The following is a 13834-nucleotide window of genomic DNA, read 5'->3' as shown; positions in this document are numbered from 1 at the left end:
TTGGAAACACTCAGTAATGATAGATGCCCCTTTATTACATTTAAGCCCCTGAGAAACTCTCTGAACGGCCCTGTATACATTGGATTGATTTTAATAACTTGAAGTGTGCACCAAGCACTAAGAAAATACAAGTATCGGATCGGGACTTGGTATCGGCAGTTACTCAGTATTCAAAGACTCGGATCGGGGGCACAATAAACCTGATCAGTACTTTGTTTATTTTATTTTACTTTTATAAATGCATTTGCTGCAGGCCATAAGAAAAGTTTGATGATTGATTGTTATTTTAGATATGGGTTAAATATCAATCTTCAGTTAAACTTGATAATGATTCTTAAAATATGTATTGATTGTGATGCATTATAAAGACAATGTACCACAAAATAATATCTTTCTATTAAGTTAGAAGAGAGAGAGAATCACTTTCAAGTGTAAGAAAAATGGACATTGATATATAGCTGAATTAATCGGAATTTAACTGAATTGTGCTTGAGAATTAAAATTGAAAGAGGAAATCTGCAATGATACCCAGGCCTTGAGCTGTGTTGTTGTGCGCTGCAAATTTGGCCAGCCGACATTCCAATGTGACGTTTTGTGGATATTTCCTCCTCCCCATTAATTCCTGTCCTCTCTCTCCTAATTAATAGTCATAAAATTGGTAAAAGGCCAAAAAAGATGCATTATTTCCAAAGAGGCCATTAAAGATTTTGCTTCAATATCAGATGTGAAACATTGAAATCCCTCCAGCAAATACTTTAACACTCCAGACATGCAAACTGGTGACTTATTTTTAGCTGACAGCTTGATCAAACAAGGTGTGACACTTATTTAATGATCTTTTTCACCGTCTTTGATTTGACAGTAATTGTTATTTACTGTGTTGTTTCTCCCTACACAGGTGCGTCTGTAACATCGACTGCTCCCACATCAGTTTTAACCCTGTGTGTGCGTCAGATGGCCGTTCTTATGACAACCCCTGCCAGGTAAAAGAGGCATCGTGTCAGCGGCAGGAACGAATCGAGGTCAAGTTCCTGGGTCACTGTCAGGGTAAGAAGACCATTTTGAAATAATTAATGATTGCTTTATATATTAATTTCTTATATTGTTACATGATGTCTTCTTCCATTTAATTTGCATTTATATAACACCACAAGAGAGAACACATGGAAAGATGAACATTATAAATCACTGTTACATAATCAAGTCCATTCATGTTCATATCATTAGAATATAGCAATTTTCTAAATATCATCTTCAAAATGACAATGTACAAATGAAAACAAAAAACATGTTTATTATATAACCAGCAGACTGGCAGAGGCAGATCTGTTCATTTTAACATCTGAATTCATTTCTATCCTGTAGGCGACATGATTACAGGCACCAAAGCAGGAGATGGACAATATGCCAGAACAGACTACACAGGTGAATGTGTGTTTAATAATAAAAAGTTGATTTTAACATGTATGTCCTGTGGTTCTGAAGATGCCCTTGGATTTCAACTGTTCTGACCTACTTGTGTGTGTCTGTGTTTGAATTATAGAGGAGAAGCCTGAGGTTTCAGAGGTGGCAAGAGGGTTGTACATCCCCTGCCCTGAGCACTATAAGAACTATTGTGTTCACGGAGACTGTGAATATCCCAACATGCTCTCAACACCATCCTGCAGGTACACACACACACTCATGATGTGTCTGATCACTCAAGCATAACCCGTTTAGAAAAATACCTTGTGAATATGTGTGTGTGTTTAGGCGCACAGCTTCTTATGATTGTGTATGTAACTCTATACCATAGAACTTTGTCTCCCCCTAGTGCTCAAACCACGAAAGGTATTTCAACTAAACAAAAATGAGAAAAAGTTTACTTTTTTGTTTGTTTGATTTTACCTCAAGTAATGAAAATGTGTTTGTGGGCGTGAATAGAGATATTACAGAGACCGTGTGGACTCTTTAAACAACCTAAATAAGTCCACATAGTACTAAAACACACATCTAACGAGTACATAATGCTGTGTTTTTCTTCAGCTGTCACTCAGGATTCAGTGGTCCGCAGTGTGAAACTAAGGAGTATAATGTGCTGTACGTGGTGCCTGGCTCTGGAAAGCTCCGCTACGTCCTCATCGCGTCTGTCATTGGGGCCCTGCAGGTGGCCATCATATGTGTAGTGGTGCTGTGTATCACCCGGTGAGTATAAACACACACCACAGCACGTTGTGCTACTGCGAAGGAAAGCTACCTCATGTGTAGATCACACACACTCGCGGCTCTTTATAGAGTGCGAGGTCCAGCCAGCAGGAGCCTTTTTACACTCTGTGAAAGGTCATTGTTGAAGGATGTATGTATGGTAGTGAAATCTAAAGCACTTCTAGTAGCACTAAATAACTCACCCATCTACTGAAATGCGCATCAGAAGAGGGAGTGTTATCAGTATGTTCATGGATCATGATTAGAAGTGATGGGTGAAGGATTAAACTGCAGATCTTCAGTCTACATAAACTACCAAAAATAGTAAGCAGCACAGTTGTTTTTAACATTGATGATAATAATAAGAAACGTTTTTTGAGGCAGCAAATCAGCATATTAGAGTGATTTCTGAAGGATCACGTGACACTGAAAATTCAGCTTTGACATCACAGGAATAAATTACATTTTAAAATATGTTAAAATAGAAAACATTTATTTTAAATTGTAATAATATTTCTCAAAAACAGTTTTTACTGTATTTTTTATCAAATAAATGCAGCCTTGGTGAGCATTCAAATCATAGCTGTGGAAATTGCCTGATGAATACTAATGCAGATGCATACATGAAACAATCTTTTAAAAACTCTCATTAAACATTACAAGATATTTTTATAGCAAAAGTTCTGAAATATGAAGGGTTTTTTTTTCTTCCAGGCATTGTTTCGATTAGAAATAACATAGAGCTGCCTGGTGGAAGCAAGTTATATGTATTGTTATGTATTGTTTTTCATATATGCCATGCACATATTGTCACTTAAAAATCTGCTCATTAAAAATATACATAAAAAAGTTATATATATATATGATAAGGACGTCCTTTTGCTTCCTCCACAGGAAGTGCCCACGGACCAACAGAATCAACCGGCAGAAGCAGAACACAATGCACTACAACTCTGAAAACACTCTGCGCGCCTCCACCCGCCTCATTTGAGCGCTGTGACCGCTCATGAGCAGAGAATCATGGAAAACGTAGTTTGGACAGAAAATAAAAAAAACTCAATCTCCGTCCCCACAGAGACACTGCATCCTGCTGGATGATGGGATGGAAGGACGGAGAACGATGGGTTCTACACACGATGCCTTGCACCTGTGGCACAGGAAACAAACAGAGAATTTTAGGACAACATGATAGGACAAGTCCTGTTATTTGGTTAAGTATGGGTAATATTTCCAATAGTTAATTTGTTTGTCTTGATGGGGTCCTTTTTCTGTAATGTAAATAAATAATTTATATCACAAAGCACTGTGTGTTTATTCTTTTGTGGATGATATGACTTTTGAAGGATCTGGCTTGAAGTTCATTTCAGGTGATTGTAGTGGGACTGGAAAAATGATTTTCTACAGATAAACATGGCGAGGCTTTGACAGGCCCAGCAAAATCAATCTCAACAATTATTTTGCTGTTTTTAATGTAATGTAATCATGTACACTACCGTTTAAAAGTTTGGGATCAGCAATTTTTAATCATTTTATTCAGCAAGTATGTATTAAATTGGTCAAATGTGACAGTAAAGACATTTATAGTGTTACAAAAATTCTGTTTCAAATAAATGCTTTTCTTTTTAATATTTTGTTTGTCAAATAACCCTGGGAATAAAATGTATCAGTTTCCACTAAAATATTAAGCAGCACAAATGTTTAAAATATTACAATAGAGAGCAGTTATTTTAAATTGTAACAATATCACTGTTTTTGTATTTTGATCAAATAAAATCAGCCTGGATGACATTTCGAAATTAACCTCTTAATTTCCCAAAAAAAGCAACAAGGAGAATAAAGACAAATGTGGAGTAATAATGTGGCTTCTAACTTACTAGCAACTACAGATGATATACTATCAGTCTGAGATTTTTTAACAAGGTGATGAATTAGCTGAGCTATTCAAAAGTTGAGAATATTACTGACCACTAAAGGTCATGTGAAGAACAGGAGGACCCTTGAGGAATACGAAATTCCAGACATTCCTTGTCCGGGGACTTCCTGTCCTGTCAGACAGTCTGTGTGCCACAGGGGTAAGAGAGAGAGAGAGGTCCTTAATGAAAATTAGCATACATTTGTCTATGTGCACAAATATGTGTTTGTATTCTGCTTCCACTTAGACACAAGTGTCTTCAACAATGCAGGAAGAAATTGAAGCCCTGTTGACACTGTGGTGCCGTAAAAACTGAATTTGCATACAATGTTCCAGTCAAACAGTATATTGCAAGATAAAGGTAAATAGTAGACATACTTTGCTTTTTTAGCAACACAGAATCAATTTCCAAGCCGCGTGAAGAAAGCAATATCTGATCCATTCCAAGACCTTCATAGCATAATTTCACAATTAATTGGCTTACATGTGCTTTCAAATGAATGTCATTGTTTCATTGTATCTTAGCATCAGACAGAACCATGTCAAGGTTTTGAACCAAACCATAAATGTGTTTCTTATATTATATTTCTCTGAATGTCATTTATAGTATTTGCATTACTGATTTTTTTATTTTACAGTAATTCACTTTTAATATAAACCTGGTTTGGAAAATCTGCTTTAAAATATTAGACAACAATTATTTGACTCTTGTTGTTGCATTCTTGAAGAACAAAAAAGGGTGAATAAAATAAACTAAAACTGTCCAATCTTGCCAGGCTGAAATGCAAGGCGAGAAGCATTTCATGTGGGTGGTTGAGAAGGCTTTGAGAAACACTTTTCTTCAGGGCCTTTAAGATCTGAGGAAAATTGTCAAATTATCTCTCAAATGTCTTTACCATCTTCTGCTTTTTTCATCAATGGTCAAAAGGTCCCAGAGACGAGAGAAAGAAATCTGTAAGCTACCATTCGGCTAATGAAGGCTGAAGTCTTTTCCTTTCTCATTAATGCGCGCGATCTCTCACCAGAGCCGGAGTTTGCATTTACCTAACAGTCATATTGGAAAACCTGTTACCAGAAAAGCATCCAATATTTAAACAAAGGTTGCAATTAAATGCAACACAAGCATAGTGTGCTCTGCAGTGACATGTTTCTGCATACTCTGGATTTTTCCCATGACGCTGAAACACAAATCATGCAACGCTATGAGTGACATTTCAATAACAGTCACGAATAATGACACTAAAGAGAAAGACGATCTACAGACTCTCATTGAAAAGAATCAACAACAGGTTGTTTTTACGTAGCGGACAGGAAACACTACACATTATTGAGATGTTTTACAGTATTATTAGGCCTATCCCACTAGGTGCAACGTGCATTCATTAAAGTAGGCTAAATTCAATTAGGCTAGGCCTAAGCATGTGGTCCAGCTTCAGTTTTACATTTACATTTAGTCATTTAGCAGACGCTTTTATCCAAAGCGACTTACATCTGAGGACTAAAGCAAGCGAGTCATCGTGAAGAGGGAAGAACGACGCAAGAAGTGCTCAAAATACAAAGTTCAGGCATTGCTCAGAGTAGCAAAAACTAGACAAGGGAAGATTTAAAAGGGAAGGAAAGATTTAAAAGAGAAGAATTTATTTATTTATTTATTTATTTTATTTTTTATGTTAAGTACTCACGGAAGAGATGAGTTTTCAGTTGTCTTTTGAATGCGGTCAGGGATTCTGCATTACGGACGAGGGTGGGAAGACCATTCCACCAGCATGGAACCGTGAATGAGAATGTTCTGGAGAGTGATTTAGTGCCTCGCTGTGATGGCACCATGAGCCGTCGCTCCTTGGCCGATCGTAGGGTTCTAGTAGGGACGTAGACTTGTAGTAGGGAGTGAAAGTAGGACGGAGCTGAGTCTGTGGTAGATATTTAAGTAAGTGTCAAAGCTTTGAATTTGATCCGAGCAGCGAGTGGTAGCCAATGCAGTGAGATGAACAAGGCGGGCTGCAGCATTCTGGATCATTTGTAGAGGTTTAGTAACACATGATGGACGTCCAGCTAGAAGAGCATTGCAGTAATCAAGCCTAGAAATAACCAGGGCCTGGACGAGAAGATGTGTTGCATGCTCAGTTAGGAAAGGCCTGATCTTCCTGATGTTATACATTGCAAACCTGCATGATCGAGCTATCTTTGTAATGTGGTCTGTGAAGGTCAGCTGGTCATCAAATATTACTCCAAGATTTCTGACCGACCTTGATGGGGTGATTGAGGATGACTCTAGCTGGATAGTGAAGTCGTGCTGTAAAGACGGCTTTGCAGGGAGGACGAGAAGCTCAGTCTTTGCCAGGTTGAGCTGCAGGTGATGTTCCTTCATCCATGCCGAGATGTCCGCCAGACAGCTTGAGATACGTGTAGCTACTGTGGGATCATCTGGTTGAAATGAGAGGTAGAGCTGGGTGTCATCAGCATAGCAATGGTAAGAGAAACCATGTGCCTGTATGATGGGTCCCAATGATGTGGTGTAGATGGAGAAGAGGAGCGGTCCAAGAACTGAACCCTGAGGAACCCCTGTGTTCAGTTGATGTGCTTTGGATACCTCGCCTCTCCATGTAACCCTGAAGGACCTACCTGTGAGATAGGACTCAAACCAGTGGAGGGAAGTTCCTTTGATGCCCATTGATGAGAGGGTGGACAGAAGGATCCGATGATTCACATGTGAAGGCAGAACAAAGATCCAGCAGAATGAGAAATGAAGATTTGGAAGCAGCTTTTGCGATCCGCAGGGCTTCTGTGACCGACAGTAGTGCAGTCTCGGTTGAATGGCCTTTCTTGAAGCCAGATTGGTTGACATCTAGCTGGTTGGTCAGAGACAGGAAAGATGACACTTGGTTGAAAGCAACTCGTTCAAGTGTTTTCGCAATGAATGGTAGGAGAGAGACTGGTCTGTAATTCTCTAAAAGTGATCCGTCTAATGTTGTTTTTTTAAGCAGTGGAGTTACCCGAGCCTGCTTGAATGCTGAAGGGGAAAATGCCAGTGTGGAGGGATGAGTTGATGATGTGTGTGAGTGCTGGTAGAAGTGTGGGAGAGATGGCTTGTAGAAGGTGTGAGGGGATGGGGTCTAGAGGGCAGGTGGTAGGATGACTGGAGAGGAGAAGTTTAGATACTTCTTACTCGGTTAGCGGAGAGAAGGTAAAGAGAAGGTTTCTGGTAGTGGGAGAGGATGGTTTGGGTTCCTGTGTGTGTGGAGTTGAGAACTGACTGCTGATAGGTGTTAAAGTTATAGTGATAGTGAATTAGGTTGAAATCGGTGAAAAAGTTCCAGGTTAGTGCATTTATTTGTTTATTTTGTTTTGTTTTTGTTTTATTTTATTATTGTTGTTTGCTTTTTTGCAGTAAGTACCTTCAACCTGCAGAGGTCAGGCCTCACTGCACTATATAATGGGTGATTATGGAATCTCTTTATTGTGAAGATTTTTAATGAGATACTTCTCCCAAAATGAGAAATCAGTCATAAGTTACTCACCCTCATGTCATTCCAAAACGGTCTGTCTTTCTTTCTTTTGTGGAACATAAAAGAAGATGAGGAGAGAGCGAGAGAGAGAGAGAGAGAGAGAGAGAGATTGTGTGTGTGTGTGTGTGGGGGGGGGGGGGGGGGTATATTTCGAGTCTCCCAGATAAACCTTTTATTTACAAAAAAACCTTTTTTGAATCAGTTTTGAATAATAACACAAATTATATTACACTATCACTAAAAATAATGCTTTATGTATATTTAGAGAAAAAAATGTATGCGAAATATTAACTAAATGACTCCCACTCCACCGATTATTGACTGTCTCTGCCTCCTGATTCATACATTCAACTTGAATTATCATGAAACCATTGTCTAATTTTCAAATATTTTTTGTGTTTACTCTATTAAGTTATATAAACATTTGCATAGAATATACACATTTTCTGTATTATTTGTAATTTAATTAATAAAAAAATTGATTTTGTGTCTGTCCCTACGTTCTGGTCAACTCTGTTACCTCTGTTATAAAAAAGAAACCTCCAAAACGTTTGTAGAAAAAGCATGTGACTTGCATCAAGTGATGTCACTTCCTCTGGAGTGAAACTCTAGAAAGCAGTGATGTCAGTCATTATTCTTCTCTCATTCAAAATGTTTAGGATACACCAATAGTAAATTAATCATTTGTCAAATTTATTATTGTGATATTGCAGTGAATCTCTCATTCTCTTTTTAAAAAATGTTAATATGGCGAAACCCCATAAAATTCAGTTTTTAGACATGCCATGTGATATCTGGTGTGAGGTTAGCATTTTGAGCTAAAGCACAAAATGGTGGAAAATGTCAACTCTGTTATGGTCAACTCTGTTATTGTCAACCCAATTTGTGTATAACAGAGTTGAAAAAATTTTCTGTTAGTACACTGATGTTCAATTTTAATATTTTAAATCTTACAAGTTTAAGATCAGCAGATAATGAAAATGTTGAATTTAAAGTGCATTCTATGAAAATAAAAAAGTTTAACAGAAAAACTTTTTTATTTTTTAAAAAACTTGTTTTCTTTCTTGAAATGTACCCGCAATTCTGGAATGAGTCGTGTGTGTGTGTGTGTGTGTGTGTGTGTGTGTGTGTGTGTGTGTGTGTGTGTGTGTGTGTGTGTGTGCGTGCGTGCGTGCGTGCGTGCGTGCGTGCGTGCGTGTGTGTGTGTGCGTGTGCGTGTGTATGGGTGCGCTTGTTTTTCTATCCCAATGACGACTTCAACCGAATGCACACTGACTCATGGGGACTTGTGACACCTTAGGAATCTAAATTGAGGTCCCCATGAGGAAACAAGCTTATAAATTATTCATTTTTTTCTTTCTTTTTTTATAATGTAAAAATGCATAACGTTTTCTGTGATGGGTAGGGTTCGTGTCAGGGGGAGAGAATGTACAGTTTGTGCAGTAGCCTATAGCCTAATAACCATGGTGAGTCCCCGCAAAGATAGCGAACCACCCAGGAGGGGACATTCTAGCGACCTTGTGTAACGTTCCCTAAAAGTTCTCTAAAGGTGAAAGAAAAATCCTTAAACTTAACAGAACATTAGGGAAATTTATAAAATGTCCTCTTTTGTTATGAAAGTGCTGCAGTTTAAGGTTCCTTATATGACAGGGAGCGTACCATATTAGTTATTTTATAACTTGGTCACATAAGAACGTTACAAAGAGGACATTTGGAAAGTTAATAGAACATTCCCTCATGGTCAGTAGTGGATTAATACTCTTTGGTGACAATGGGCACAGCTTTGGTCTGTCCGACGTCGGATGCTGATGTAAGTCTGACGTTCTGTCGTCAACCAAACTTTGATTAGGCTAGTTTGAGATGAGCAAAATCTGCGCAGAACCGATCACCGTGAGATCCGAGTGCGGTCCGCCTTGCTCTGATATCATGCTGACTTATGTAAAAAAAATCTTGTGAGCTCAAGGCGGACGTGTCAGATTCTGCAGTCGAGCGCAGCTGCTCTCTACCATAGACAGTAAAAGAAATGGACACAGCGACCCCATTGATTTCAACAGAGAAGACTGAAGCCCGATTATTGGACTTCCTGCCTGATGGCTGAGCGACTGCGCAGGCTCAATCTGAGCGGGACGACAGTCTGACAGTTGTAAATCTTCTAGTAGCTGTGCCAAGACAAATCTGAATCACCTAATTCCTCAAAAAAGTTGTTGAAATATTTTGTCCCGTTGCTTTTATGGACTCTCTATCTATGGGCTTCTCCCTTGACTTTATGCCTCTATGTCCCACCGATTGCCTCATAGGCAGTAAAAGATTGCCTGCGAGCATCTCCTCCTGTCTATACGGTAATGTCTCTATTGTGCGACAGAAGGTCGCGTGGTTATGATGCAATTGTTAGCCTATTTTTACAAAAACGGCTTATACGGGGCCATAACGTATGATACAAAGTAATGGAGCCTTTTATACATTGTCGTGTTTCTTTAGAAATAAATAATGGACAAATTAAGTATTTGGACGCCTCAGATGTAAAGTTATTCGCTGTCAAAGTGACGCCAAAATGAATGGGAGTCAATGGAATGCTAACAGCAGGTGAAGTTCTGCTACAATGGCGGCACCCGCGAGGCTTCAGTTTCCGGCTGATGGATTACCCCCTTGCTCTCTACCGACTGCACTGATCAATTGCATGATGGGAAACGACTTGCTGATGACACAGCTTAATGCTCATTGGTTTAAATAAACGTGATGTATTGTTCTCTTTTAAACTGTTTTTCTGATCTCATGTTTTTATGTGTATAATTATGTGTTAGTATTCCCAAACTCTCTGACAGTGTGATCTCTATATGGGTTATTTGATTATTGTCATATTTATAAAAAATATATAGGCTATAAAACATGTCGGTAATTAAAGTAACAATTATTGATAAACAGGTCTACTGTAGCCTATGTAATTAAATAAGAAGTAGGCCCTACTTTTGTTGTCTTGTTCATTATATTTATTTTCATATAAAAGCAACAGAAATTCAATTACATCCAGTTTATTAGCAACAGTGTGAACGAGCGTGAATCCCGCTATAACCGTCTTTGATATCACAGGTGTCTGATCCACTACGAGAAGAGAAAACTGTCCTGCCTGCTGCACTTTTTTCAGTCCTCCCCTTAGTGCAGTCGCCTACTCTCGACTAGATTTCAGGCGAGTCATGGCGCATCGCCAACAAGACAATATTGTTTGAGATGAGCAAAATCTGCGCAGAACCGATCACAGGTGATCACCACAAGATGCATGCCGGTTAGAAATGTGTCCGAGTGCGGTCCGCCTTGCTCTGATGTCATGCTGACGTATGTCAAAAAACTCTCGCGACTGCAAGGCAGATGTATTGGATTCTGCAGTCGCGCACAGTTGCTCTCCACCAACTGCGCTGATCAAAAGCATAATGTGAAACGACTTGCTGACGACATGGCTTAATGCTTATTGGTTTTTACCGTGATAGGGCTATTGTTCTCTTTTAAAATGTTTTATGTGTATAAATTATGTCTGAATATTCCCAAACTCTCTGACAGTGCAATGGGTTATGTGATGTAATTTTTATTAAAAAATAAAAATAAAAACACATGTCTGTATTAAAGAAAAAATGATTGATAAATACGTATTTGGAATGGGATTAAATAACTTTGTACTTTGGGTGTCTTGTTCATTATTTATTTTCATATAAAAGCAACAGAACTTAAATTCCAGTTTATTAGCAACACTCTGCATGAGCGTGAATCCCGCGTAGCCTATCCATCTTTGATCTCACAGGTGTCAGATCCACTGCGAGAAGAGAAAACTGTCCGGCTTGCCTGCGCTTTTTTCACTCCTTCGCTCACTGCAGCCGCCTACTCTCACACACATTTCAGGCGAGGCCAGGCGCATCTCAAACAAGCCTAATTTCCAACCAAAATGCAACATCGGATGTTGACGCAGTTGCCAATGGCACTGACACCTAGAGTAAATTTGAACAGAGCATGCTGCAAAATATTATTTAAAAAAAAAACTGAACTACATCTAGACAATTGAAAAATGAAATGCAAACATGCCAAGGTTAAGACTGGTCTTGACATCTCTAGCTACATGGTTGTTTGGGGTTTTGAACTGAAAATGAAATTTAAAAACTCACTCATTTACACTCTGCCTCTTTCCGCATCTTTTTTGCAAGGTAGCCTACAATGTGAAAGTTCAAGGCTGATGCTCTGTTGTGGAATCACATACGTTCTAATGAAAGAGTATAGGCCTAAGGCTAGAAATACGTTTAAGAATGAATCGCTTGTTTTATAATATTAATAAAAAAATTATATTTAATTACCAGGCAACATCATTGACACCAGCAAGGACATTCTGAGAACATTCTGGGAACATCAAATTTCCAAATAAAACATGTTCCCCTAAACGTTTCGAGAACACCCTGAATGTTCTGTGAAGGTCCGCCTAATAAATCTAGTGGGACAGGTGTGTGTGTGTGTGTGTGTGTGTGTGTGTGTGTGTGTGTGTGTGTGTGTGTGTGTGTGTGTGTGTGTGTGTGTGTGTGTGTGTGTGTGTGTGTGTGTGTGTTTGTGTGTGTGTGTGTGTGTGTGTGTGTGTGTGTGCGCCTGGTTTTCCCTACATTGACTTTGTGTCAATTTTTTGGTCCCCATGAGGAAAACAGCTTATAAATTATACTAGATGAAGTGTTTTTAAAATGTAAAAATGTAGAAGGTTTTCTATGATGGGTAGGTTTAGGGGTAGGGGTAGGGGTAGGGTAGGGGTAGGGGCAGGGTACCTTGTCCAGTATAAAAATAATAACATCAATGGGAAGTCAGATCACAAAGTAAAAAAGTGCATGCAGTCCATAGTGTTTAGGGGCTGTAAACGTGTTACACTCTTTACTGTAATGTACATGTTTTACAAGAACGACAGATTGGAAATGCTTTTTCTTCGCATTGTAAACCTTCCTGTGGTGGGAACGAAATCGACTTTGGCAAAAAAGTGGTGGGGACATGTCCAATCTGTCCCATCCGCAAGTTACGCCTATGCACAGAATAAAACAAGTCTTAAAGGCTTAGAGCAATATGAAGGTGAATAAATGATTTTTTGAGTGAACTATCTAGTGTAATGTGTTTTGGCATGACCTATGGATGTGGGGATGTGGGGTCACTTGGGTGATGGTTTTTGCTTTGTTTCTATAATCTGAGCACATGACGGGAGAATTCACATACTCCACCAAACTACAACAGAGGAAGCATTAGCAGTGTTTTTCTTTGCGTATGTGTGTGCATGCAGGCAGCCTCAGAGGGAGGCAAACGCCTTTTTTCTCAGGCAATGAATAGATGTTGGAGATTATGTTTATGTTAGTGTCCTTTAATAACACTCTCTTACAAATATCTAAGTTATGCATGTTGCTTTGTCCCTATTGATTGTCATTATCCAGAAAATGACCTCTGGTCGAAACAGAAAAATGTGGCGTGTTTATTTTTGATATGAGCTCCACACCAGATTTCCAGGTGAGGTGAGGCATTTATTTCACAATGTTTACTTTATGGATCATTGAATGGTTTAGTGTCGTTCCTTCTCTTTGTTCATTCAGACTGTTGAGCAAGATTCAATACTTTGATCATTTTCAAAGCCTGACCTGGATTTATACTGTACCTTCAAATAGCTCATATAAGATGTACATGTGGTAAATTATCCTAATGCACTCATTTATTACTAGTTTATCATTATGATTACTGAGCTGTCTGCTGGATGTCCTTTGTTTATTGAACTTTCATCCTGCACAATTAGCATTTAAGTAATTGCAAAATATGTTGTTTGTTCTTTAAATTATATGATAATTTGCTCATTTTAAATACATTTTTGCTCTCCTTCTACATTTCTAAAGTGATAGTTGACCCAAAAATAAAGAGTTACTCACACTCATGTCGGCACGGTGCCATGGCCACAGATTAACTGAGTTCACTGTCCAAACACTGATTTACATATTTCCCCATGTGACTTTTCCCCAGTCTGAGACAAAACACCAGCAGAGATTCGTGATGAAATGAAGAGACATTCAGGTGCATGTACATAGAAACAGATACACCCACATTCCTTTACACAAACACTCCTGTGGCTAGTGTTGTCCAGAAATGCCTCACTGCACTATAAAAAACATTACCGACTGCAAATTCAAGCTGATCAAACAACACTGAAATTGCACAGGGAAAATACACACATGCAATGGGACAC

General features: G+C 38.8%; 1 protein-coding gene and 1 long non-coding RNA gene across 4 annotated transcripts in view; one reads left to right on the top strand and one right to left on the bottom strand.

Annotated features, from left to right (window-relative positions):
* tmeff2a (transmembrane protein with EGF-like and two follistatin-like domains 2a) overlaps positions 1-3972 on the top strand; it is a 67081-nt gene extending 63109 nt beyond the window's left edge. For all 3 annotated transcript variants that reach the window (XM_077216243.1, XM_077216245.1, XM_077216244.1), the window contains 5 exons: positions 899-1047; positions 1366-1425; positions 1544-1667; positions 2026-2184; positions 3079-3972. In XM_077216243.1, the coding sequence (XP_077072358.1) occupies positions 899-1047; positions 1366-1425; positions 1544-1667; positions 2026-2184; positions 3079-3175 (589 nt within the window). In that variant the 3' untranslated portion in view covers positions 3176-3972. The remainder of the gene's footprint in view (positions 1-898; positions 1048-1365; positions 1426-1543; positions 1668-2025; positions 2185-3078) is intronic.
* LOC143723600 (uncharacterized) lies at positions 3196-13660 on the bottom strand. The gene is made up of 3 exons (XR_013197152.1): positions 13521-13660; positions 4150-4241; positions 3196-3331 (listed from the first exon to the last, which is right to left on the bottom strand). It is a non-coding gene; the product is annotated as an uncharacterized LOC143723600 (long non-coding RNA).
* Positions 13661-13834: the final 174 nt, after the last annotated feature.

The sequence above is a fragment of the Siphateles boraxobius genome, unplaced genomic scaffold (genome assembly GCF_051911475.1).
Source record: "Siphateles boraxobius isolate OS27281-9 unplaced genomic scaffold, OSU_SipBor_1 7, whole genome shotgun sequence".
In the NCBI taxonomy this organism is placed as follows: Eukaryota; Metazoa; Chordata; class Actinopteri; order Cypriniformes; family Leuciscidae; genus Siphateles; species Siphateles boraxobius.
The sequence above is the reverse complement of the archived record's forward strand: the minus strand, read 5'-3'. Positions and strand labels throughout refer to the sequence as shown.